Source organism: Eschrichtius robustus, chromosome 6, assembly GCF_028021215.1.
Source record: "Eschrichtius robustus isolate mEscRob2 chromosome 6, mEscRob2.pri, whole genome shotgun sequence".
NCBI classification, from domain to species: Eukaryota; Metazoa; Chordata; class Mammalia; order Artiodactyla; family Eschrichtiidae; genus Eschrichtius; species Eschrichtius robustus.
The window spans coordinates 118,992,941-119,019,761 of NC_090829.1; the positions used below are offsets into that span (position 1 = coordinate 118,992,941).

The 26,821-nt window shown below is 33.4% G+C and overlaps 1 protein-coding gene across 2 annotated transcripts in view; it reads left to right on the forward strand.

Annotated features, from left to right (window-relative positions):
* USP25 (ubiquitin specific peptidase 25) overlaps window positions 1–26,821 on the forward strand; it is a 139,064-nt gene that overhangs the window by 81,084 nt on the left and 31,159 nt on the right. For both annotated transcript variants that reach the window (XM_068546916.1, XM_068546917.1), the window contains exons 10-18: window positions 1,139–1,287; window positions 6,634–6,761; window positions 7,109–7,204; window positions 8,390–8,551; window positions 9,178–9,404; window positions 12,407–12,477; window positions 13,559–13,787; window positions 15,224–15,424; window positions 24,435–24,574. In XM_068546916.1, coding sequence (XP_068403017.1) covers window positions 1,139–1,287; window positions 6,634–6,761; window positions 7,109–7,204; window positions 8,390–8,551; window positions 9,178–9,404; window positions 12,407–12,477; window positions 13,559–13,787; window positions 15,224–15,424; window positions 24,435–24,574 — 1,403 coding nt within the window. The remainder of the gene's footprint in view (window positions 1–1,138; window positions 1,288–6,633; window positions 6,762–7,108; window positions 7,205–8,389; window positions 8,552–9,177; window positions 9,405–12,406; window positions 12,478–13,558; window positions 13,788–15,223; window positions 15,425–24,434; window positions 24,575–26,821) is intronic.

Here is a 26,821-nt window from a genome sequence, read left to right on the forward strand (position 1 = left end):
ACCTTCCTGTCTCTTCTATTCCCCATCCTGCCTATGAGCCATTCAATCAAGTCCTGTCGGTGCTCCCTTTTGAATATATTTATAAATGTGTGTATGTCATTTCATCTGTTTTTACACACTTTTACTAACACCCTATTCAATGCTACCTTTATTTTTAGATAGAGTCTATAATAGTCTCCTAACAGTCTATCACTTACTTAACACAGAAACCGTAAGGATGTTTCAGAGATATAAATCTGAGCCTCTTATTCCTAGATTTAATTATTCAGTGACTTTCCATTATATTCAGAATATACTGGAAAAAAATTCTTAACAAGGGCTACTAGACTTTGTTAAGAATTTGATTTTGATCCCTCACCTGACTCTTCATTGTCATCTCCGTCTTGCTCCCTTAAGCTATACTTTCCTTCCCTTAATTCGTTAAAACATGGCAAGTTCTTTGCAGCCTGAAAGTCTCTGCGTGTGCTGTTGCTTGGCCAAGAATACTCTGGCTCCCCGACGTTCTGGCCTGGCCAACTCCCATTCACCTTTACAGTCTCAGCATAAATGTCATTTTGCTATGGAAGTTTTCCCTGCTTTACCCTCCAGCCCTAAAGACTAAGTTTGTTCCCCGTTTTTATACCTTCTCACAGCACTCTGTCTCACCACCCCTTTTATAACATCTGTAATAATAAACAATTGTTTGTTCATAATTATATGTACAATTAATGTGTATAATGTCTTTTTCCAGAAGAGGATAGGAGTTTCCTCAGCTCAGAGACCATACCTCTTTTGTGCACTGCTATATATATTCTCAATGTTAGCACACTCTCTTACCCTTAGAAGGTACTTTTTTAAAGAATAAACATATATATATAAATATGTATGTTTATATACATATATACATAATATGTACTTACATATGCATGTATATAATTACATACATACACACATAGGGGTGTGTAATATCTATAGCATAGCTGGATGTGAATATACATACGTACATGTACAAACCAATAGGAAAATTATACCAACTACTACTGTCTGGAGCATAAACAGTTATAGTTTTCAGGTTCAGGAGATAATTACTATATACATCTATTTACTTTTAGTAGCTAAAAGGCCATATTGAGGAATATTAATTTCCCCCCTCTTATAGGTAAAAAATTTGAAAATACTGAAATGTTTGGTCAGTACCCACTTCAGGTCAATGGATTCAAAGATCTACATGAGTGCCTAGAAGCTGCCATGATTGAAGGAGAAATTGAGTCTTTACATTCAGAAAATTCAGGAAAGTCCGGCCAAGAGGTGAGTTTAGCATCTTTATTCCCCTTCCCTTCAGGTCTTTCTTAAAATGTTGTGAAGTGCAATTTAAGGCTCTAAGAATATAGCTACTAATAATTGAGAGAATACTCAGAAAACGTATTTGGATTTAATTATGATAATTTATACATATTTGGGAAACCTGCAGAGTCAATATAGCCTATAATCTAAGTTAAATTTTCATTTAAAATTTTTTCTCAAAATTTGATGTTAAAATCCTCCTTTAGGACACTGTTCAGTCTTTTAAGACTTTTCAGTCATGGTACCAGCCATTACAGCATTGCTAGTCCTGGAAGTAAGGAAGAAAAACACTGATGTTAGAGTGGAATTTTATATAGACATATGTTACTTACATTAAATATTGTTGGAATATGTCCACACCCAAGTAGGCGACACCACACTCCTTTTCTTGTAAAATTTACTGTGTGATTGCCTGAAGGGCAGATGAAAAAACTTGCTTTCTTAAGAAAGAAAGAATTAAAAATATATATTACAAAACTATTTATCTGTCTCCACTGGTCTCTGTCTAATAACCTATCTCCATCTCTCAATTCATCTCTCTAGCTCCATCTGTATATCCTTCCATCCATATATTCTTCTAGAATAATAAAGTAAAGGATAGATTATGTGTGCCAAAATCAGCCATCATTAAGCAATTGCTGATAGCTGTCTAGATGTAAACTCCATGCATGAGGGTGGGGGTCTTCATCTGTGCCATTCACTACTGTATCCCTAGGACAGTGTGGTGACTGCAGATAAAATTACGTAATACATATTGACTGACTGAATGAAATGTCTCAGTCATATTAAAAATGTTTCCAAGGTCTTTATTCTGAATGGTACTTAATAAATATTAAGTGATGGCATCTCTGTTTATCTAAAAAGGGACTAGGTTCTTGTATTTTTCAGAATAAATTGCTTTTATTTGAGTTGTATGCTTTTTTAAAAAGATGTAATTCTAATGCCATCCTCATTTCCTCTTCTTCCCTCACATACTCAAACAAAAAAGGAAATAAATAATATTTACTATTTTTTGGCTGTTTTTGTGAGAGAGAGAAAATATTTGAAATAGTTTTTCTCTCTTCATTCCAGAGCATCTATTTCAGTGATTCTCAACAGATACCTAGACCTCACTTCAAAGCTATCAAATCAGAATCTAGGGTAAGGATATGGTATATGGCCACCAGAGCTCCACAGATGACTCTGATATAGACCTTTAATTAAGAATACTTAAATTAAGCTTATTTATTTTATTAATTGGGAAACAAATCTGTAAAGATTGGGACTTTCCAAGGATCCCAAAATGGAACAAGTGAGCAGAGCCCCATAAAGTGCGATCTGTTTCCTATTAAATAAAAGAATGATGGGTTTGGGCAGGGAAAAAGGGATGGCATTTTCCTCACATTGTCAAAGTAGCTTATAAATGAAACACACTATGGTTTATTGTTAAATAATTTAATAATTGGTAAATAATCTTTCTCACATATTCCTAGCTTTTAAAAATGTTTTTCTTACGTTGACTCTGATTGTCATTATTTATTTTTAAAAAAATCTAGTTTGTCCTCTGTCTTTGGCTTCATACTCTGAATGCCCTATACTACTATATATATTTTCTGCCTAGGTTTTCCCATCTAACCTAAGATACACAATGGTTTGTTGTCATCTCTGAATTCAGTTTCTAAGCAGTCTGAATAATAGCAAATTTGATTACCTGTGATTCCTAGTACCAGTTGCCTAGATTTGCTGAACACAGTAGTTTCAATAATAATTCAGCCTGGTTTAAGTGACTGTCACCGACTAGAGCAGAATATCTTAAAAGTTTTTAGTAACACCCTTAAATTATAGTCTTATTTCATTATGTCCTTCAGAAAAGCTATTTTGTTTCTCTATAAAGACCAATGAGTAGCATTTTAGGCTTGTTTCTAAATTGGCATAATCCCCGATGTTAATACCTTTTATCTCTTACACTATTATTTAATAAAAATTATTGATTTTACTTTGATACAGAAAACATCTCTTTTTTTTTTTTTTTTTTGCTGAAATAGCTGTGGCCAACTAATATAGGAAGATCTCTAGTCTCCAGAATTGCTTATGTTAAAACATCCAGTGGGCTGTAAGAGTTTACATTTCTGTAATGATGTACCAAGAGGCAACTGAATAAATTAAAAATGATTATATGTAAGATAATTACTTACAAAATATTTTTCTAAATCATAAATTTTAAATTTTAATTAAATGGTATGCCATTTGTAGATGAGTTATACTCTCCAGGAAACCTGGAGCTATTTTTTGATTGCCTATTGGAGAGAAAGAATTTCAAAGAGTAAATACCTCACTTCTGGTGTGGGTATTCACTACTAATAATATGATGTACATCCTTTTAGACGATTGCTATGAACATACAAATATTGTATTTGTCTGTTCATACTGTCCTGAGACTTGCATTTTTTTACTTACCAGTATACTGTGAGCATCCTTCCATGTCAGTATATAGCTTTACATCATTCTATTTAGAACCTGCATAGTATCAGTGTAGCCTGTATTTATAAAATTAAATTGTTGTAATTCTTCGTGAGATAGTAGTTGCACAAAGAATTATTTCAAAGAATGTCTTCCTGTAAATACCCTTGAGCACTTAGGAATGAAGGATAGTTAGGAGTGGAATCTTTAGGTCACAGGGCATACTCATTTAAAAATGTAAGTACTGCCAAATTTCCCTTCACAAAGTTGTACCAAGTTATAATCAAAATGCTGAGAGAAATTTTACAGAGCTTTAACTAAAAAACTAAGTTATAGAAATAATACCTACATATACTATATTAGATATATGGAGATATTATATAGGAAATATATAGGGCAAAGGAGTGAAGGCAATTAAATGACTGAAACTAATTTTTGAATTGGAATTGCAAGTTTTCTCTTCTCGTGCTTAGTTTATATCCTAGCTTTGTTTGGTATTCTGTGGGGAATTTGCAATGATAGGTCTGTTTTTTCTTGTTCCTCCCCCCCCCCCCATATTCATGTAATCTTCCAAAAGCAAGGTAGTTAAAACATATTAATAGAAAAATCAGCTATTAACTCATAAAAATGGCCACATTCTCTCTAGAAAATATTTTAACAGGTCAGATTTATATTTACAGTAAATTCAGGAGTACTGCTGTTGCCATTGCTGATTATCTAAGTTCTTTTTTCAATAACTGCAGAAATCTATTACCCCGTCAGTTCATTTTTTAATGTAGTAATAATAATAGTAATCATAATGATATGTGTTTTGAGATATGGAGAATGTAAGCATCATTTTTACCTTTAATGACCTGTGTCTCACAGCATGGCATACCGGTTAGATTAGGGATAAAGTATAGAGTTTCACTGAATGGAAAAATATTTTGAAAGAAAAAAGTCTCATTGTTTTATATTATTTGAAATTCTACTTATGTCCTGCTGTACTTATGATCTAAAAATCACAGAGCTAGACATACCCATAGTACTTTTGTAAATGAATTTAGGGAATGGTCTGGCTATCTCTTGTCCTGATCAGCATTATAATGAAAAAGTGAAATCCTTCCACTCCTGTAGTAGGAATAAACTGTCACTGCTGTTGGAGGAAACAGATCCACACAGAGACATATTACATAATATATTATGAACATTCTTTCATAAGATATGGAACCTATTTCCTGGACTATTTATGGCTTACAGAGAAGCATACCGCCAGTTTGGGTCATTTCATTTCTGTTGGCCATTGTAGGTTCCCATGAATTAAAGTATGTTAACTATTTAAAGTTAATACTTAGATTTATTTTTAAATAGTAACATTTAAAGCATTGCAAGAAAAAATGAAGGTAATAGTACTTGAAATCTACTTGTTTGGGTATTATAAAATGGAATAGAGAATATCATCCTAAGGCATCAGACGTTTTCCTTGTGATATGTGTGGGGTATATTTTAATTCTTAATAGTAATTTTAGGTATGGATTAAAGCTAACTAAAAAAAATTCTTTCCAATGCCGTGGGAGAACAAAGCAAATAAGCAAACTTTGCTCAAGAAATTTTAAAACTTAAGAGATGTTTCTAATATTAGATCTTCCATTACTTTCTCTAGTCAGTTTCAGGTAATATCCATAAAGCAAATTCCTTAAACTTCAACTTTTTGTAAAAGGTAAACCAGATCCAACTCAGGAAATCTCAATTCAGGTAATCATTAGCATTTTTGGAGGGAGAAATAGTTTTTAATAACCATTTATTTTTATTGATTTTACTTACAGAAAAGTAGCAACTTTCAAGATCATATTCAGTTTGCCACATGTGCCACATTTCTGCTTTTCTTTTTCTTGAACGTTTGAATTTAAATTAGCATACTCTTAGCTTATTGACATTTATGTGGTGACATTTTTGTGGCACTTAAAAATACCATACACGATATAGTATACAACAGTTTCTTTTTACAGAAGTACATTGCACAGCTTAAAATAAGCACTTTAGAAATACTTGTTACATTATTTTATACTTCCGTATTTGTTAATTCACAAGTTTGTTCCTTTTTCTTTCTCTTTAAATAAATAAGGTTTATGTAAAGCTTGAATCTGTTTATTGAAATAATTTTGAAGTTTTGTTGCATTTCACGCTTAACTGAACAGTCGCAAAAGTGTGTGAAGGAGTTGCCTCATAGCAGTGAGGCATTCAATTCTTTAAGCACTAGTCATTTTTAAAAATATTAAATGTAGTTATCATCAGTATAAACTCTGTTTGCTAATGATAGATCTTTTTCTCAAATTTGTCAAAATTCCAGTGGGAACATGAAATTTAAAACAGGAAAGTATCAGTTTCTAGTTTTAGCATGAGAATTGTGATCATTTATGCTATAAAATATTTTTTTTCTTTAGTGTACTACCTCTTACATGTTACTTTGTCACAGGTTTTTGACAGCGTGGTTGATTGTATTAAGTATATGTGCCATTCCTGGTAGTAATTGTGACATAATATTGAAGAAGCCAGAAAACTTGAGATACTAAGCCATACTTTTATTCAGTGTCTTTCTCTTTGGGTTAGAAATTCTACTGTAAAGAATTAATCATTGAAGAAGGAGAGTCATTAGAAGATTTTTCTCTTTCCTGGTTGTGTGTTACCCCATTGGAATTTTCAAAAGGTGTGAAAAACTTTTAGGAGGAAGTTCAGTTTTAACTAAATTGCATACCCAATCAATTATTTGTGATGTTAGCATTATGATGATGCATGTAAAAATGCCACTGCTAACCAACATCCTGTGCCTAAAATTGCAATGGAGACGACAGAAAAGTGATGTTAAGGGGTTTTGTTATTGCTTTCTTTCAGCATTGGTTCACCGAACTACCACCTGTGTTAACGTTTGAATTGTCAAGATTTGAATTTAATCAGGCATTGGGAAGACCAGAAAAAATTCACAACAAATTGGAATTTCCTCAAGTTTTATATCTGGACAGGTATGGTTTGGTATACAGCATGACTTAGTTTTGAAACAGTTCAGTATCCAGTGAAGAATTATTGTGCTTAGAGAAAATTTTTGCTTAATTTCCTTAAAATAATTTTACTTTTTGCATAATGTATCTAATACTATTTGTCAAGGAAAATGGAGTTCTCTTTTTATTTAGAAAAGTATAGTTACTGGGAATAATGTTATAAGGAAAAATACTAATTTGTATTGTCTGTATGATGTTTTATTATAAAATTTTGGATGAGTTGATCTTCTGTGGTGATGGCGAGACTTAATATTGTGTCTACTTCTATATTTGGAAATACTAATAATTGCTGTATTTCTTTTTCCTGATAGATACATGCACAGAAACAGAGAAATAACAAGAATTAAGAGGGAAGAGATCAAGAGACTAAAAGATTACCTCACAGTATTGCAACAGAGACTTGAAAGGTATTGAAACTTTTGTGAAATTATGAGCTAACTATAGGAAGTCATATTTTTAGTGACTATCTAGAGCTTTAATTTAAAATTTGCTTTGAATGATTTGTGATTCTAGGAGTAAATAATCATCCTGGATTGATATTTTGCTTGAATAGTTTAGGCTTGAGTTTCGTTAGAGACTAAAATAATTCATAGTTGGCATTAGAAGATGATTTTATTGTTTAAAATTAAATATTCCTACCATCAAGAGGTAATACGCATGGTACTAAAAATAGACGTAAAGTTAAACTAATCTATGATTGAGATTTCTTCTTGTGTGAGACTAAATATTACTCTTGAGATTTCCCTTAAAACGAACAGTAACTGAGTTTTTCTCCTTAACACAGAAGATAAAAGCTCAGATGCCTACGAGAGGCTCATGGAGGCTTTATAAAGAAGGGGGGAAGCAAGTCAAGCGTAAGCTGGTGGGCAAAGGGAGTCAGAGAGCACATCCCTGTGGAGAGAGGGTGGCTGCTATCGGCACTAGTAGGCGGTGCCACGCGTGACCATCATCTTCCTGTTGTCTATAGCTTCGCATTGTTTCCCGAAGAAGCCAGAATCTAGAGTCTGAAATATTCTGTAGTTCAGACAAAAGTCTACAGGCTGAAATGTGGTCTGAAAGATCCCAGTTTGCAACCTCTGATCTAATCTGTATTCCCTTGTTTTAGTATTAATTTGAAAGTTAATAGCCTACAACTTTTTGTACAAAATAATGTTATTTTTCAATAGTTTTAATTCTTAAAAGGTATCAGTAATCATATTGAAAAATAATCAGACGTAAACGGTGGGAGGATAATATTTGTCACCATCTTGAGACCAGATAACAGATCTAAAAATAAAAGCCTCAGGAGATGGAAATGTCAGTTTTCATTTTACTATTGGGTTACAACTTAGAGCAGCATCTAAAATTTATAACAGTATACACACACATTCAGTCTTAATCAGCTTTGGTTTTGCATTCCTTTGGAGAACATTTAATTTATTTCTTGAGTGTATATTTAGTTTTACCATCTTCATTTGAAAGCAAAATTAATTTCATTGTTGAGGAATATTTATTGAAATGTTTTTATTATGTTTTATAACAATTATTGAAAAAAAAAAAACAAATGTGCTTTATACACAAATGAAAGCATTCATACATTTTATGGTTAACAGGTATTTAAGCTATGGTTCGGGTCCCAAACGATTCCCCTTGGTGGATGTTCTGCAGTATGCGTTGGAATTTGCCTCAAGTAAACCTGTTTGCACTTCTCCTGTTGATGATATTGATGCTAGTTCCCCATCTAGTGGTTCTGTACCATCACAGACATTACCAAGGTAAAAAGTTTTCTTGATAGAAGAGACAGCTGTGTTACTGTATTACATAATAATATAATTGATGCCTTTAAAGACGGTTTTATAAAATGCATGTTATGATTTATTTTAGTGAACTCTAAAAAGATGACATTCACTTAGAAGGTTGTATGCTTCTGGGGGCTTTCTTATTTCATTGTTTCAATGGATTTTATGGTTGTGGATTGAAATTTTCATCATACTTTTTTTCCATTCAGAATTATACTTTAGGTTGTATGTTATATCTATCAACCTTTCATCCATGAAAATACTACTGTTAAATTAGAAAATTTTCTGTAACGTGAGCTGCGAAGTATTAGCAAGGGAAGGTTTTATAATTCTGGTATATGTAAGATTTGTATAAATAAATATGATTAAGCCATTTCTACTATAAAGCCCCAATTTTATCCTTATAGTAATGTAGTTCCATATATTAAGAATCTCATTAGGTTATTAGATTAATCCATGTATTTCTGGGGTTTTTTTTTAAGAAACCTTTTTCCTTTTGAAATTATAAGCCAATTTAATGCTATTTGTTTGGCACATAGTCATTGTCCAGAGCTTCAACTTGAAAAGTTTAATAATGAATATTCTGTGCTTTAAAAATACAGCACAACAGACCAGCAGGGAGCTCCTTCTTCAGAACTGCCAAGCACATCACCCGTATCAATAGCTGCCATTTCATCGAGATCAGTAATACACAAACCATTCACTCAGTCTCGGATACCTCCAGATTTGCCCATGCATCCAGCACCAAGGCACATAACAGAAGAGGAACTCTCTGTGCTAGAAAGCTGTTTACATCGCTGGAGGACAGAAATAGAAAATGACACCAGAGGTAAGAAGCTTCTCATAGCAGAGCTACTCTACCTCAGATGGACATGATTAATGTTAGAATTGAGAAGGGAAGTCACCTGTGGATTATGGGTTTCATATGTAAATATTAATAAAGGTTTTTTTCCCCCTACAAAGTGTTTTCTATAAGATAAACTAGTTTGGCTTCCTTTTTTATGATCTTAATATCAGGTTTAGAGAGACCAAAAGATTTTCCCTGGATTACTTAGCTAATTAATGACCTAACAGATGGTCTGATTTTCTGGTTTAGTGCTCTAAATTTATATCAAACTGGTATTCACAGGTACTCCATTGGTGAAACATCATACAGCATCAGATTTTGTACTTAATCAGTTACATACCTCCCTTGATGTTTGTGCAGTGAGTTGAAGTGATGCAATGTTTTCTTTAGGTTGAAGAATTAGAAATGTGAATTTTAATATTCATTCTGCTCTAGTAGGTTTCCAAATATGATCTATTAGCTCAGTGCCAGTCTATAACGAGTTTTAACTGGCATGTAGTAAAATAAGAAAAGTAAGGACAGTGCTCTGTGGGGTGTGTGTGTGTGTTAGTGTTAAGTTGCCATCTGTCCATGCTTGGAAGGAACTCTCCTTTATTCTGAAATTATCTCCTTCCTACTTTACTGCTGTTAAAATCTCCTTTTTCTTAAAATGAAGTGATATTAATATTTTATGGTAGTTTTATCATAATTTTTCTTGCATGTCAAAATATAATAACCTATTATTGCTCCCTAATTTTATCCTAATTTTATTGGTCTATGAAAAAAAAATCTAGGAGTTACTCTTTTTATACCAAAAGGTTGGACTTGTACTAAACAATATCACTTGTTAGATTTTAAATGCCCAACTAGATGCTTTATAGACAATATGGAAATAAAGAGCAGTCCTAATTTAATAGGGAGTAAATAGGGTGTGGTGGCAACTAACAGTTAGCATTAGTAACTAAAGATTTTCCTTAGTATTTTTCATATCTAAGGAAATTTTTTGTATTTGAAATCATTATAAACATGAATTAAGCACATAGTTTTTCCTGAATACTGTGCTAGGTGTTGGATAATTTTCTACTGGACTTGGCAGATTGTGTTTGTTTTCATAAGATTACATTCAGAAGGCTGAAAGCTAAGAACTTCTGACACCAAGGTAGTAGCATTGAGGGAGGAAAGAAATGAATTTGGTATATTCTTTGATGTGGGTCATTGACAAGAGGGAAGAGAGAGAGAGAGGGGGATCAGGGATGATTCCCTTAGTTGCTCATAGTGATATGTATAACTACATAGATGGAATGCACTTTGGAAATGAGCAAACTGGTGGGGAGCAGGCCCCCACCTTGGGGGAGGAAGTAGGAATATGATGAGTCCACTTCTGGCCATTTTAAGTTAGAGGAACTTGAGAGACATGTCATAAGGTTTTGAACCTATAATATTATGCATCAAGTATTAAAGATTTTCCTTGGAATATTTGTTTTCTCTCTTTTATCCCTGATGATATTTGCTGTTAGCATTATTTTTTAAACTATTACATAGTATTCCAATATATGAATATGATATAATTTATTCAATTTCTATGTTGTTACTAACTACCAACAAAGCTGGCCTTCTGCATACATATTAACATACTTTTTGAGTTGAATATATTAAAAATGCCATTTCTGATCCAAAGTGTATATACTTAAAATTTTGACTATTTAAAAATTTCCCTCCCAAAACAATGAGGCAGTTTACATTCCCAATAATTTTGTGTGAGAGAACCTGTTTCCCAGTATTCTCCCTAGCTCTGGGCACTTTTTAATTTGTGGTAGTCTGATAGTTGAAATGAAAATGGTATTTCAGTGTCTTGATTTGCATTTCATTAATTATGAGTGAAATTCTATTTTTCTATAAATTTGTGACCTTTGCCCATTTTTTATATTGAACTATTTGTCCTTCTCTTATTGCTTAATAGAAACTTTAATGTTATGGGTATTAACCTGTTGCCTGTAGTGTATGCTGCAGATAATATTTTTCCAGTTTGTCATTTGATTTACTTTATGTTGGTTTTTGTTTTGTTTCTATAATAATAGATTTTCTAAAATTTGGGGAGTCTTCTCATTTATGGTTACTGGATTTTCTAACAAGCTGTAAAAGGCCTTTACCTAGTCTAAAGTTCCTAATTTTCTTTTGTAGTCTTTGGTGTTTTTTTCCTGATTCTTTTTAACAGCTTCATAGTATAGTGTGGTTATACTATAATTTAACCATTTCCCTATTGACAAATATTTAGGTTGTGTCCACTTTTTAAAAACCAATTAGAGGCAATATAACTGTGAAACATCCCTGCCTCTAAATAATTTTGTAGGATAGATTTCTACTGGAAGTAGAAATAATGAGTAATGGGAGTCTCATAACTTTATTTCCATTGGTGATTATAGTGGATTTTTATTCAGTTACTTCTATACATATACATATATGTATGTGTGCGTGTGATGTGTGGTGAAGTTATTTTATTTCACTCTAAAGGTTTTCGTATAGGTTATAGCTCCCCTTTTCCACTTATGTGCCCTAATTTCCTCTGGCTCCAAACTTATATATTTTAACACAGGGGGAACTTCATCAAGATAAAGAACTTTGTTCTTGATTTAGGGCAATAAAAGAATAAACTACAGGAAAAAAATAAAGTTTTTCCTGTTTCATAGAAATATGTAGGGGGGGTTAGCTTTAATTTTCATTGGAAACTTCCTTTATAAATTTGAACAAAGTTCAGTTTTATTGGCTCTGCACATTTTTTAAATAAACCATATTTGTTTTGTTTTTCATTTTTCATTTGTGCTATATCTTTTATTAAGAACTAAATTTCATTTTATACAAATTCTGAATAGTAAGTTTTAGAACAGTTTTAGAAACTTTTTCTTATTCCTCTAACATATTGGTAGGAAAACCTTGATTCCCTACCTTATAAGTCTCAGGAGAAACATACTTGATGTTAATCATTAAATGGCATCTTCTATCCTTAGATTTGCAGGAAAGCATATCTAGAATCCATCGCACAATTGAACTAATGTACTCTGACAAATCTATGATCCAAGTAAGTTGAATTTTGAGCTAGTAAGCATTATCAAAATTATTTACATATTTTAATTTATCTATGTGGTTTATCATAATTCTCATACTTTTTGTTATAAAATTGTTGAACTTTAAGATTTTTATATTAATATTTTCCTCATTCAGTTGTATTATCATACTGTATTTATTGCCTACCTTTTTATTCTTTTATAATAAAATTTATCAAAAATTCCCAAAAGGCCTTAGCATTTTAAAAAACTTCTATGGGAAAATTATATGGTTGTTTAACGATATTAAGATTATGAGAGTGGGGCTTCCCTGGTGGTGCAGTGGTTAAGAATCCGCCTGCCAATGCAGGGGACACGGGTTGAAGCCCTGGGCCGGGAAGATCGTACATGCTGCGGAGCAACTAAGCCCATGCGCCACAACTACTGAGCCTGCGCTCTAGAGCCCGTGGGCCACAACTACTGAAGCCCGCGCGCCTAGAGCCCATGCTCTGCAACAAGAGAAGCCACTGCAATGAGAAGCCCGCGCACCGCCATGAAGAGTAGCCCCCCACTCACCGCAACTAGAGAAAGCCCGCGAGCAGCAACAAAGACCCCGCGCAGCCAAAAATAAATACACAAACAAACAAATAAATAAATAAAAAGATTATGGGAGAAGGTAAAGGGCTCAGTTACATTTTAACTTCTGAGGCTCATATAATGGCTTGTCATATAAGCCATTTTGCTGAACTCATCCATCAATTTATAACTGTGAAGATATAAACAAATCATGTGCTATATATAAAAGTGTTCATCATAAGTTCTTTATTCGAAAGAAATAACTTAAATAGATCGACAAATATATTTCCAGAGTTTTGAAAATCATCTTATTTACATACCTGTCTGTTTTACATGTCTTTAGTTTGCTTATCCTCTCTGCCCCCTGCCTTCTTTTATTTCATAGTTTAATTTTTTTCAAAACTTTAATCCCTGCCAATTTACTCTTGTTAAAAAACATATGCTCCTATGGGATCCCCCAGTCAGATGGTTTGTGGGTTTCATGGGATGTGGTGTAATAGACTGCATAACTACAGTTTAACTCTTCTTTTTCATATTTAGGTTCCTTATCGCTTACATGCTGTTTTAGTTCATGAAGGCCAAGCTAATGCCGGGCACTACTGGGCATACATTTTTGATCATCGTGAAAACAGGTGGATGAAGTACAATGATATTGCTGTAACAAAATCATCATGGGAAGAGCTAGTGAGGGACTCTTTTGGTGGTTATAGAAATGCCAGTGCATACTGTTTAATGTACATAAATGATAAGCCACAATTCTTAATGCAAGGTAAGAATATGAAATATATAGGGTGGTATGTATTTTTAAATAAGTAACCCTTTTATGTGACTCTGGTCTCTGGTGTGATTAATTAAGTGTGGTTTACTAAAGAGTGTGATGAATATGATTAGAAAATGCTGTTGGGTTATTGTAGGTGAGAAAACTGGAATTGAAAAGTAACATGACCAGGGCTGAAAACTGGAATATATTTTGTATTCAAAGTTAACTATTTAGTAACTATTACAAAATATAAGTCGGACTTTTTTCTCCTTGTTAAAATCCTTTTAATGACTATGTCACACATTGACTGATATTCAAGCTCCTTAACCTAACATATAAAGCCTCCATCTTCTGGCCTCTAATTGTCTCTCCAGCTTCATTTATAACCATTGTCCATTTCAAACTTTATGTACTTTACTGATATTTGAACTTCTTTGGCTCACACCAAATCATTTCACACATTTATATCTATATGTTCTTATGTTTTTTATTTTTATTTTTTGCCAGTAATGATCTTATTTCTTTCTTCTTTTGCCTAATTCCTTCTCATCGCTCCAGATTCAATTCAGATGTCATCTGCTCTGCCAAGTTTTCCTTGACCTGCCACAAAGTATCCCTCCTTGTGTTCTCATAGCATACCTCTATTGGGCACTTATTATGTGTTGGAATTGTATGTTGACTTGTCTTTCCCACTTCACTCTGATCTGCTCAAAGCCAGGGACCATTTCATACTATGTCTTAATCTTTTTATTTCTCATATTCTAATATAGGCTTTGCATATAAAAAGCACTTTATAAAGGTTTGTTGAGACTGATAAAAATAGACTTTCCTTTTGTATTTAACCATTTAGCAAAACTAGTTAGGCAGTTCATTTATGACTGAAAGCTAAAATTTACTTTGTGTGTGTGTGGTAGAGGATGAGTAACCCTTTTAAGTACTACTTATATGATGTTTAAAGAAATCTTGCTATAGTGATTGATTAGTTTTCAAATTGCATATAAGTATATTGCTATACTTAACTGCTTCAGATGAAAAAGAATTTTAGTTCTATTTTGAGCTTTCGAGGTTATGAGTTATTTCTTCTCATTTTGTGGTAAGTTTTACTTCATGAATAATCAAACGTCTGGTATTTTATAATAGAAAAAGTAGAACTATGTCAGTGTTTGAAAAGTAGCAAACAATTTTGGCCTTATGTCTTGTTCCATTTTTTTACTCTTCAGCCTAAAAGTAAAAGCTGAGAACATTACCTATAATGGATTATCAAATGTTTGCATCATTGTTTTCCTGAGCATTTGTTTGAGTTTTCTTTTAATATATAGGTAATATTGATTCGCCAAGTGGTAATAATTTGTACTTTAAATACATTTGAAACACCTTCTATTTTGAGCTTTGCATTTTTTCTTTAATCCTTAATTTTATAATAGTTTTTGAAATATGATTTGCAGAGGAGTTTAATAAAGAAACTGGGCAGGCCCTTGTTGGAATAGAAACACTACCACCAGACTTAAGAGATTTTGTTGAGGAAGACAATCAGCGATTTGAGAAAGAACTAGAAGAATGGGATGCACAGCTTGCCCAGAAAGCTTTGCAGGAAAAACTTTTAGCATCTCAGAAATTGAGAGAGTCAGAGTCTTCTGTGACAACAGGTTAGTCCGCTTTTATTGCATTTTATTATCAATATCATATTTATTGATATTTTATTATAAAAATAAGATATGCTCATTGAAAAAGCAAAAACAACATAAAACTTTAGTTATCCTAAAATATGAAGACTCCAGTAAAAATCATCTGAAATTCCATCACTCAGAGATAATAAAAGGCAACAATTTAGCTTACCCCTTTGCCAGATAACACTGTATGTACATATATAGTGTTTTCAAGTTAAATGAGATGATTCTGCTAACTCTCCCTCTACCTATTCTGCCTACTTTGATTGACTTTTCTTGGCAAGATGCTTAGAAAAACTGTGAAACCACAGGTAACCCAAGCCAATTCACTAAAGCTATCAAAGGAATGAACTCTAATAATTTCATATTTGAGCAAAATAACACTACTGGTAAATAGTATTAATTCATGTAGGGTATTTATTTGATTTTTTTTTCAGAATTCTTAAAGTTAAAAACAAAATTAGCAGGAACTAAATATTTAATATATTCCAAACAAAAATCTATATAGATCTGTAGAACAAATGAGAAGATAAGTGTATAAAAATATAAATATTAAACATTCTACAATTATTAGGTGATGAAATCAATAAAATATCAAGAACACTGTACAAAAATATGTTCTAGCAAAGCTGAAAATACAATGTCTAATGATTTTTTTTAAGATTAATTTCATCACTAAGTTGTCAAAATATTTTAGGATAACATTTTGTACTGCAGGAAAGGTGCTATTTCTGTTTAGTGGTTGGGGAAATGAGAAGAGATAAATTAAACAGATATTTTCCTTAACCCCATTTGTCTCTTTCTCTCTTTTTTTTTTTTTTTTTTTTTTTAATTAACTCTGAGTGGATCATTTTGAATCACCCTTTTTTTGGTAAGATCTGTGTGTTTTGTTTTTATTTTTTAAGAAAGCATTTTAGGTGTTTGTTTAACTTCATCTTTTATAGACAGATTCCCATGCAGCTTTACCTAGGTAGGTTTCAGCATTATCATCTGAACTTTAGAAGGAATTATTCTTTCAATGAGAGATTTATAATACCACAATATGGTATGGTGACTGATGTAGGCATGCACAGATCTTTCCAAACTTGGAACTTGTTCTCATATGAGTTGAATAGTTGAGTCCTTGATCTTGATTTTAAGTGACATTGATTCTGAATTTTTAAAAGACCAAGATAGTGGTATTATACCAACAAAGATACCAACATATTGATACAGAAATGCAGTACAGTATATCTGAATACCACCATTGTAGTCTCTGGTGAGCTCTACCAGACGAGGACTGTACTTTCTTCCTGTACATCAAGGGCCACTGTGTAGAACAGGTGAAACTCTATAGTTTCATAACAATGCAGTTTCATTATAGTAACTTTGTCCATATTAGCAGGAAGTAAAATAGCTCAGTAGATATCAAGAGGTTTCTGAGTTCAAATCACAGTGTAGTAACTATGTTACAGTTCCTTTCATTTTTGAGTCAGTTCCATCTCTTTGTGATTTCATCCCTTGTCTTCTGTACATATCCTTTCCAAATTACTCCCTAGAACTTGCCCCAAGATGGAACTACTCTGTTATTCTTTGCTTAACTTCTAAGTGCTCCAGTTGCACGTGGCTCTTCTTAACCTTATTAGTGGGAGGACAGGGCTGCATAATTGGCGTGATAGTGGCACCTAAGCGCTCAGATGAAAGGTGAGTGCTCCAGTCATTGGTTAAGCTCCAACCCTATTATTCTTGGCTCAGTTATATTTTGTAACATCAAAATATTAAATTCTGTACAGTCTCTTTTCCATCTTTTCTGTTTCTCACGAGACTATCTAAATTTACAGACTTAACACATTTTATTTTTACTAAATCAGACTAATACATATTCCCCACTAATATTCCTGTCTGACAGGACTAGCCAGCTTTTCCCCATCATTTATATTTGTCATCTTATATTCCCTCGCTATGAAAAGGCCACATGTGTATGCTCCACACCCTTTTTATCCTGATCAATACTTCCTATTATACACTTTATATGCTGTTTTGTAAGTTTTAAAAAACTCAGCAGTAGGTATTGGGCATATATGTTCATGTCCCTTCCCTCTTTAGTATTTAAAAAAAAAAAAAAAGACTTGAAGAGAAATACAGATGTATTTCTGAAATGAGCCAGAATAACTAAAAAATAAAGAGATGGAAAAGGTCAATTCATATGTAATTGTTATGATAGTTATCTTCCAGACTGGGTTTTTAGAAAGCAGTGACAATACTGCCTCAGTAGAAAACATTGTGTCCTGTATAGAATTGCTAGAAATATGCATTTTGAGTTAGTAGAAATAGAATGTTCTAAATCTATAAATTTGGGGGTGAGATTATTGTTTAAAAGATTGGTTTCTATTACTGTATTATCTTACATATCATATTAAGAAATCCATATTCTGTTACAGGGGAATTTAACATACCACAATTGAATAAGGGAATGTATTACAGTGTTCATTGGAATCACTTACATCCTATCATTAGTAGAGAAATTTTACTTTAATGCCTATGCCATCTTTTTCCTGTTTCTCCTCACAGTTTTCAAAGTAATTTGTTTAATTTGGTATAATACTTTCAGACTGTCAAAGAGAACCTGTGTTTAAATCTCTCAGGTGTGCACTAGGATTATGAGTGACTAGTGGAAGTAATACAAGGAAATCTTGTTCATAAAATCCATCAGAGTGATTTTTTTTTCTCTCCCTGCAAATCTTTTCAGTAAAGCTGTAACCTAAGAACCATTAAAATCCAATTTCTTAAGGGTGATATTCCAAATAAGAATATTAATTTATATAGTATTAATTAAATGAATATTTGTTCCTCTTCTCTAACAGGTGACCAAGAAATCCATAGGCATCACTTCTCCCACACGATTCATTGTCTTACTGAAACTAAATAATAAATGATAGAAAAGTATTCTTTAGTCCATCTCACACTACCTCCCTAACCTGCCTACTGCAAAAGAAAACTTACCTTAACACTTATGTTTAGAGATTTAGCCAACAGTTCTTTACCGCGGTATATATCGATGCATCAGAATTACCTGGGGGACTTTTTCTGAGTATAAACAGGACATACCACCTAAGATTTCCTGGGATCAGAATCAGTGGAGGAAGGGTCCAGAATATATATTTTTAAAAAGATGGTCAGATAATTCTGAGGTGTACCTGTGGTTAAGCAGCATGGCTCTAGGCTGTATGTATAAAACAAATTATTCTGAAGGAGAGAGAGCTTTGCCTGTTACTGTTTTGCTTGTGTTACCCATATCTTACTCAAAAACTATTTGAAGTACTTACTATATATATATATATAACATACTCGGATTTTAAAAACAAAAAGAAAGAAACTGAAACCAAAAAATGAGGTACAAATGGTCTACAAATCAAAAATAAGCTGATATTCCAGGAAAGTACAGTTGGTTCCTGAGAGTAAGACCTGGTAGAATGAACAATATCCTCAATATTTTCAAGTTCCTTTAAAACAGGGACCGGGCGATGTTCTTATTTAAATCTCCAGAATCTAACATAATAAATGACACATGGTTGATGCCCCTTGAATGTTTTCTGATTTGATATCATTCCCTGTGGAAATTGCAATAATGAGTTTCCTAGGGGTGATCCTCAGTGTATGGGAATGCAACCATTTTAAAAGGATAGCCAGTGTGAAATAGATAGCTAGTGGGAAGCTGCTGTATAGCACAGGGAGATCAGCTCAGTGCTTTGTGACCACCTAGAGGCGGGGGATTGGGAGGGAGGCTTAAGAGGGAGGGGATATGGGGATATATGTATGCATATAGCTGATTCACTTTGTTGTACAGCAGAAACTAACACAACATTGTAAAGCAATTATACTCCAATAAAGATGTATATGTAAAAAAAAAAAGGGTAGCCAAAATAACTATACATAAGGGAAGAAGGCTAAAAGTATGTTGTGCAGATATAGCTCTATCCTGGATAATTTTTAGGTTTAACTTTGGTTCCTAAGCCTCTACTCCCCACATTGCTGAGAATTCTGTTTGTGGTGCCACCTAGGAATCTGAAGTCTTAAAATTGTTTCTGTGATGATTCTATGCAGCCAGCTTAGCATGGCTCTTTATAAGCTGCTTTTGGGGAATCATTGATTTTAAATACATTTCTGTAAGAAAAATGGACTACTATTCTTTGACACAGTACTCTTTAAATATTGTTCTAAATTTGCATGTAATAAGTATGACTCGTTAGTAAGTTAAGGTATGAAATACTTCTGAAAGATACAAGTTATTGTTCTTTTTTTAAATAGTTGATTAGAGAGCAGATCCTTATGCTTTAACAGAAAGTCAATTGCTTGTCAAGTTGACTCTCTTAAAATGCTAAAGACCATAACCAGAAAACAGGCACAGAACACCCCCAAGGTCCTCCCAACCCTTTACTTCAACATGAAGGTGGACTAAAGGAGCAAGTTCTGAGTACTCTCAGAATGTTGGATTTTATATAACAGCCAAATAGGTGAATGAATAAGTTCCATTATCAACATAGAACATGGCTGGAAAATATCTTATGTGGAGGATAGCCATCCAAAAATCTCAGTGAAGCATCCATAAACTAAATAAATGATTTGAAAGATACTCCAGGTACAGGGACATTTTACACCTCTACAGAGAACTGGTCATTCACGGTGAAATGAGTGTGTTTAGGAGTTTGTAGCTGCAGGTAGGTAACCAAGGAAGACTTCCAGGAATTAAGAATAACAAATGTCACATAAGTAATCACCAGCTGTATTTCAAGCTGAAGCCTGAACAATAACACTTTAATAACTGTGGGACCAGTTAGTACATAAAATGCCAGTTAGTGCATAAAGGAGACAGCGTGGTCTCTGTTTATTGAGCTCCTACCATTTATATAGGCCAGCAGGGATGAGACTTCTCTAGGGATACAGGATGAACAAAAACTGTTGCGTGAGACTCCTATAGGGTTACAGGATGAACAAAAACTGTTGTGTGTGCAAAAAACATAAAAGAGCCAGATGTTTTGTCCTAATGCTGTTTTTAACAAAGAAATGGAAATTGCCTAAACATATGGTAAAATACTAGTTGTATGAGCCCTTTATACAGAAGAACACGGTATAATCAGTAAAAATTGTATCGAGAGGAAGAATGATTGTTACATTAAGTTTAAAAACAGTATATTCAGAATAACTTTTTTTAAAAAAAATTTGGGTAGGTAAAATCTGGAATATATAATACTAAAAATATTAATAGTGCTTATCTCTGGATAGTGGAAAGAGCTTTCTATTTTCCTCCTTTGGTTATTTGTTTGTTCTAGTGAACATGTTTTTTACTCTTCTGGTTTGACAAAATGAAGCTAAAACCTCTCTTCTTTTTTATGAAGACCCTCTATTATAATCTGACTCCCTTGTAATTCTTCCAAAACTACTATTCTATGTTTCATCTAAACCAGGGTATTCCCCATTATTCTTGCTTGTAGGTTATTTTCCTGTAATTAAGGCTTTGCTCATGAAGTATCCTTCATTTGGAAAATGTCCTCTTATCCTCACTATTCTTGAAATTTTGTCCATTTTAAGACTTTGCTCATATCCCCAAATCTTTATGAATCCCCCTAATTACCCCTGTAGCAATTATTACCTTTTACAGTGCCTTTGCATATGCTATTCCTTCTGCCTGGAATCATCTTCTTTCTCATCAAGATAATTTTCTCTACAAATCCTTCGAGACTCAGCTCAGTTGGCATTCCTCCGTTCTTAGCATGCAGCATCATTCCAAGTGTGTGTATTAGGTCCACAATGCTTCTGTAGGACCTTGTGCATAAGTCTGTTATTGCCTTCAGTACTTCGTATTGTAATGGAGTATACATTTATCTGATTTTGTTGAGAGTTCCTTAAAGTGAGTAAATTTTCTGTCTTTTTTTTTTTTTTTTTTTTTTTTTTTTACATTGTTAATACCTAGCTCGGTACTGAAAATGGCATATGCTCAACAAACATGTTGGGAATGAAGTTTTTGTTTCCAAACTCCCAGAACTCGAATCCTTATAGGTTTACCTACTGTGATTACAGTACCACTCAAATAAGTTCCCTGGAAGATATTTACACAGGGAAAATTCTAGAGGAAATAGTTTTATATGACATTTAGGCAAAATCATTCAGCATCACATAAGGTTTTTGGACTCAAATCCCTATGTGGAAGGAAACCTTGACGCTGGGGACCTAAGGTGTATTTGACTGTGTCGATCAGATAAAATTACTTTTTCTCTTAAGGACTTAATTTACATACATTGTCCAGGTTTCCCTGGCTTAGACCAGTGTCACACCAGATGGATTTCTTGGCCCTCATTGCATTAAGCTCACATCCTACTATCAACTACTGATGTTTTATCTATTACAGTGAGAAGAGACAAAGAGGGAGAACACAAGTAATGAAATCTTTATCAACAAGAAGTCTGTCTCTGTTAATCCCTAAAGCAGCTGACTTAAGCCACTTATGAAACCTTCCAGAAGCAGAAGCCTTGCTAAGCTGGAGTTGCAGCGGTTAAGATTTTCTTAACCTTGTCTATCATACAGGGACACTCAAAGAACATTGCAGTCCAAAGTCAGGAAATATAGAAATGAGGACATTTAACTTTTTTTAACTTCTTTACTTATCACACACATTGTAAGCATTTCTTCCTTTAGTTTTCCTTGTCATAGTATATTTCACTCCCATTATCCTAATTACTCATACCCAAAATTTGTCATCTTCACATCAGTCTCCAAACCTTTATGTCTAAAATGCATCTTGAATCTAACCAATTCTCTCTTTCTTGCTGTCTCTGTTATCTAAAAGAACAGTCGTTTCTTGCTCATATTGCTGTAGTACCTTTTAGTACTTTCATTGACTTCTAGTTTTACTTTCCTCTCTAATCTGTTCTTTGCAGTGTGGTCAGAATAATGTTCTTTAAACTTGACGTGTTGCCATTGTATTTAAAATGTTTATTCACTTCCTTTGCCCTTCAAAACTTTTGTGACTCAAAGGCCTCCGTTTTGTCCCTATCTGCATCATCTCTTGGCCACCTCTCCCCTCTTGTAATACTATAGTCCAGCCACACTAGATGCCGTTTGGATTGAGTTTATGCTCACTTCATGGGCTGTTCATTCTTCCATTTTCAAATCTAATCCATTATCCTTCAGCTAAGAAGTCAGTTTATCTCATATCCCATAATTAAATTACCCTTGTCCCATTTTATTCCTATAATGTATTATTATGATATTGTCACAATTCATATGCGTGATTCTTTGGTTAATAACTTTCTCCATAGTTGACTGTAAACTCCATGGGGGCAGGGACTGGCTGCTTTGTTCACACTCGGAGTCCCAGTGCCTAGCCTAGTGCCAGGCACATAGTTAGACACTTAATTAGAATTCATTGGATAAATGAATGCTCATGCATCTATGTTGAAATTACAGTATTTCTTTTTGAATAATATTTCACTTTGAGAGAAGTTTTAAATTAATAGAATATTGGGAAGGATGACAGTAATCCTGTCGTGTCCCACCAATTGATTGAGCAAGGACTCACTTAACCTATCCCAGTAACGCTGTAGAATATTTTAGTGTACTTTCTTATTTCTTTTTATCCATTCATTAGCTTATTAATTCATTTGTTCCATTAAGTTATTGTGTGCTTATTATATGCTAGGTGTTGAAGAAATAGCAATACAAAAGGGAGATAGCATCACTGCTCTTTCGATCCTTACAGTCTAGCAGGGGATATGGGCTTGAAACAAATACTTAACAACAATAATGAAGTTATGATTGTTGTAAGTGCTATTAAAAAGAAAGTATACATTTCCTCTAGAGCAGTGATTCTCACCTGGGAGTGATTTTGTCCCTCAGACGGCATTTGACAATACTGGAGACATTTCTGGTTGTCACACCTGCAGGGACAGTGCAACTGGCATCTAGTGGGTAGGTGCCTGGGTACACAGGACAATCCTCCACACCAAAGAATCATCTGAACCAAAATGTCAGTAGTGTTGAGGCTGAGCAACCCTGCTCTAGAAACATGGTTATCAGGAATACTTCCATAAGGAAGTGGTATTTAAACAAAAGGATATATAGAAGTTATTAGATGGGGGGGATGAGAATTGGTGAACACACAGGCAAAGGGAAGAAAATGAGGAAAGATCCAAAAGTTGGAAGGTAAACCTCTTCTCTGTTGTATTAGATAAGCTGAAAAAAGACTAGTATGTGTTCCTTTTTGAGTAAAGGGCAAAGAACACCAGGCAATGTTGGAGAGACAGGCAGAGGCCCATTTATATAACGTCTTGTAGGTTGTATAAGGATTTTGGGGTTGCCTGTTAAATACCCAGTGGACATTCAGAGTACATTGTTGAATCTGTGGGTTTCGAACTCAGACCATAGGCAGTAGATATAACTTCAGGAGTTCTTCACAGAAGTAGTATTTGAAGTCTTGAATTTATATTGTTACCAGTTTGGCAAGTTGTAATTGTTTTTCTCTGACAACACTCAGCTACCAGGAACAGGTTCAGAAAAGATAGAAGGTTGGGTTCATTCAGGGTTAGGATTTTGTTAGGTAAGTATGAAAAAGGATACTGTGTCCAGAAAAACAGCTACTGTGCTCTCTACAGAAACTCAGACCAGGATTGTTGTACAAACCAGCCCCCTACCTCTTTTTTTTGGTAGAATGCTCGTGATTTTCCAAAGTTAGACTTTGATACTTATCATGACAAAAAAATTTACTATGAATTTCTTAGCATAAACTATAATGAGTGCTTTCTTCAGTAATTATTTGACTCCTCTGAGATCTGATTCTTTCTTTTGGTAAATTCTGGGGGAAGTGCTGTATATTGAAGCATGTATTACTTTAAATTGAGTAAGTAAAGTAAAATTAATTATTGTATAACTTCAAATGAGAAATAAATAACAGATATATCTTAGTATAGACTCACTGATTTATATTAGATATACAATTGATTCTTTTCTCATGAAGCACAAGCAGGAGAACCAGAATATCTAGAGCAGCCATCAAGAAGTGATTTCTCAAAGCACTTGAAAGAAGAAACTATTCGAATAATTACCAAGGCATCACATGAGCATGAAGATAAAAGTCCTGAAACAGTTTTACAGTCGGTAAGGATTTTTCTTTCAGCTCTCTGAACATACCCATCAATGTTTACAAGGTTTCCTAGCAGTATAAGGAGAATGACCTGCCTGGGAGTCAGGAGAGACCAGGCCAAGGGACGGCTCTGCTTGAACATGATGAGTGATTGTAGGTGTCACCCAACTGCCAGGCTGTAATTTCCTCAGCTGTCATTTTTAAAATGCTTCTTTCTAAAAAAATAAGTTTCTGTCTTCCTGTTAGAGAATTATGAAAAATTATAATCATAGACTAAAGTAGTCATTTGATTTGGAACTTAAAAAAGAGAAGTACAAAATTTAGCATTATTTTTCTTTTCCCTCAACCCCTCCCCCCATCTTTAGTCTTATTACATTGGAATAGTTGGGAATATAAGGTATAAATTTCATTGTTTCACGGACTGTGTTTAACAAAATACTAGATAGTCTAGGTTAGAGTATTATTAGTAGAATAAATACGATATTATAAAACACTTTATGCATATTTCAGTAGTGTCCTGTATAAAATTGTCATTATAAGCCTCCTTTATTGGTAATTTTCAAGTATTCAAGTGTGTCTTTTTATAACAGTAAGTTGAGCACATTGGTATTGCATTACGTTTCAATGAATATGATATTCTGAGAGATGTTGTTTCAAGAATTTCATACTACAAAACTATTCAGTTGCTATAGTCATTTATTTTTTATTTTATTGGTGAGCACAAACAACTCTTAATACAAGTTTCGTGATAGCTAATTTTAGGATTTGAAGATTCCACTCCTAGAGTGCTAAAGCTAACAGGACATGTAATTTTTCAACACATAATTTTCCACTGAGTGAACTTAATCTCAACAATAGCCTGCTAATTACAGTGATGTCTTTAATATGCTAAGACCTTGATTAACCAAAATGTTCAATTAATAGGGTATTCTGTTAATTATGTTTTGATGAACAAAGTAATCAGACATTATTTTTTAATTTAATTTCCTTTTTGAAAAAGTTTGATTATATATCATCTTACCATAAAAAATGTATTAATATAGATAGATTTTTTTTTTGATCATTTCAAATTTTTCAAATGTCCCTAGAGACTCTAAAAAACTTGCGATGAGGAACTGCTAACTCTAAAGCGCTTCCTGAAAAATGCTTCTTTTAATAGAACTGGGATTTCTACTTCTTGGGGGATGGTAGAAGAAACCCTAGGGAGGGAGAAAAAACACAGGAGTAGATAACAAGGGAGAAATATTTTTGCCTGATATAAAAAAAATAATTTGCCAGGGCTTTTGCTAATTAAGATTTTTATTTGTTAGAGCCTACATTATGGTTAATAAGTATCATTCTTTTAACTGGTATCAGAAAGCTGGAAGCATTACTTAGCTTAATGTAGAATCATGATTTTTTTTTTTTTTTTTTTTTTTTTTAGTTTGGCTAATCGTGTAATTTAAATCAGCACTTAAATTTTGATTGATTAGTTTATTCATATGGATATCATCTTATAAGCTAGCAACCTACTGCTTCACCTTTACTTGAAAAAAGATGGCATTGAGGGAATATGATAGGTAGCATAAATATTTTTCTCTCTGGCATATCTTCTGGAGTAGCACCAATAGTTGGCCACATTGTCTGTATAAATTCTGCAGCATGTCTAAGAATATATTAATCATGACTGTCTGACCAGTGGTTCCTGGTCTCATGGTCAGTTGCTTAGGATCATGGTAACCACCTACTGGGTTTTCTCATTTAAAGGTATACCTTAGAAACTAAATTTCAGAGTCTTCAGATTTGGGGATTAAATAGTCCTGGGTTTTTGAATATTAATTTTACTTCTTGCTAGCTATGCAAACTTGAATAAGTTGCTTAATTTTTCTAAACCTTAGTTTTCTTTTATATAAAATGGAGGTGATTGTCGGATGAATTAAGATCATTTTTTTAAGTGCCTAGCATGTAGTGTAGGCCCTAAGTCGCTCTTTATTTCCTTCTGTTACTTAAATCCTAAACATTTCACAAATATACAATATATAAAGCTCCAACCTTAGTAGAAGAAGAATTTCCTGGAAAGCTTAGAATCACAGAAACCGTAGAGAGATACTCTCCAAATGTTTAGACAGCTTGCTTTTTAGAAGAATGTCTTTAATTTTAAGTGAAATATTTTAGAAAATTTAAAAATTCAAAAAAGTAGACTCTAAGAAAGAATCATGCATATTTCTACTATCCAAAGTTAATCACTTAATAAGTTAGTATGTTTTCTTTCATTCTTATTT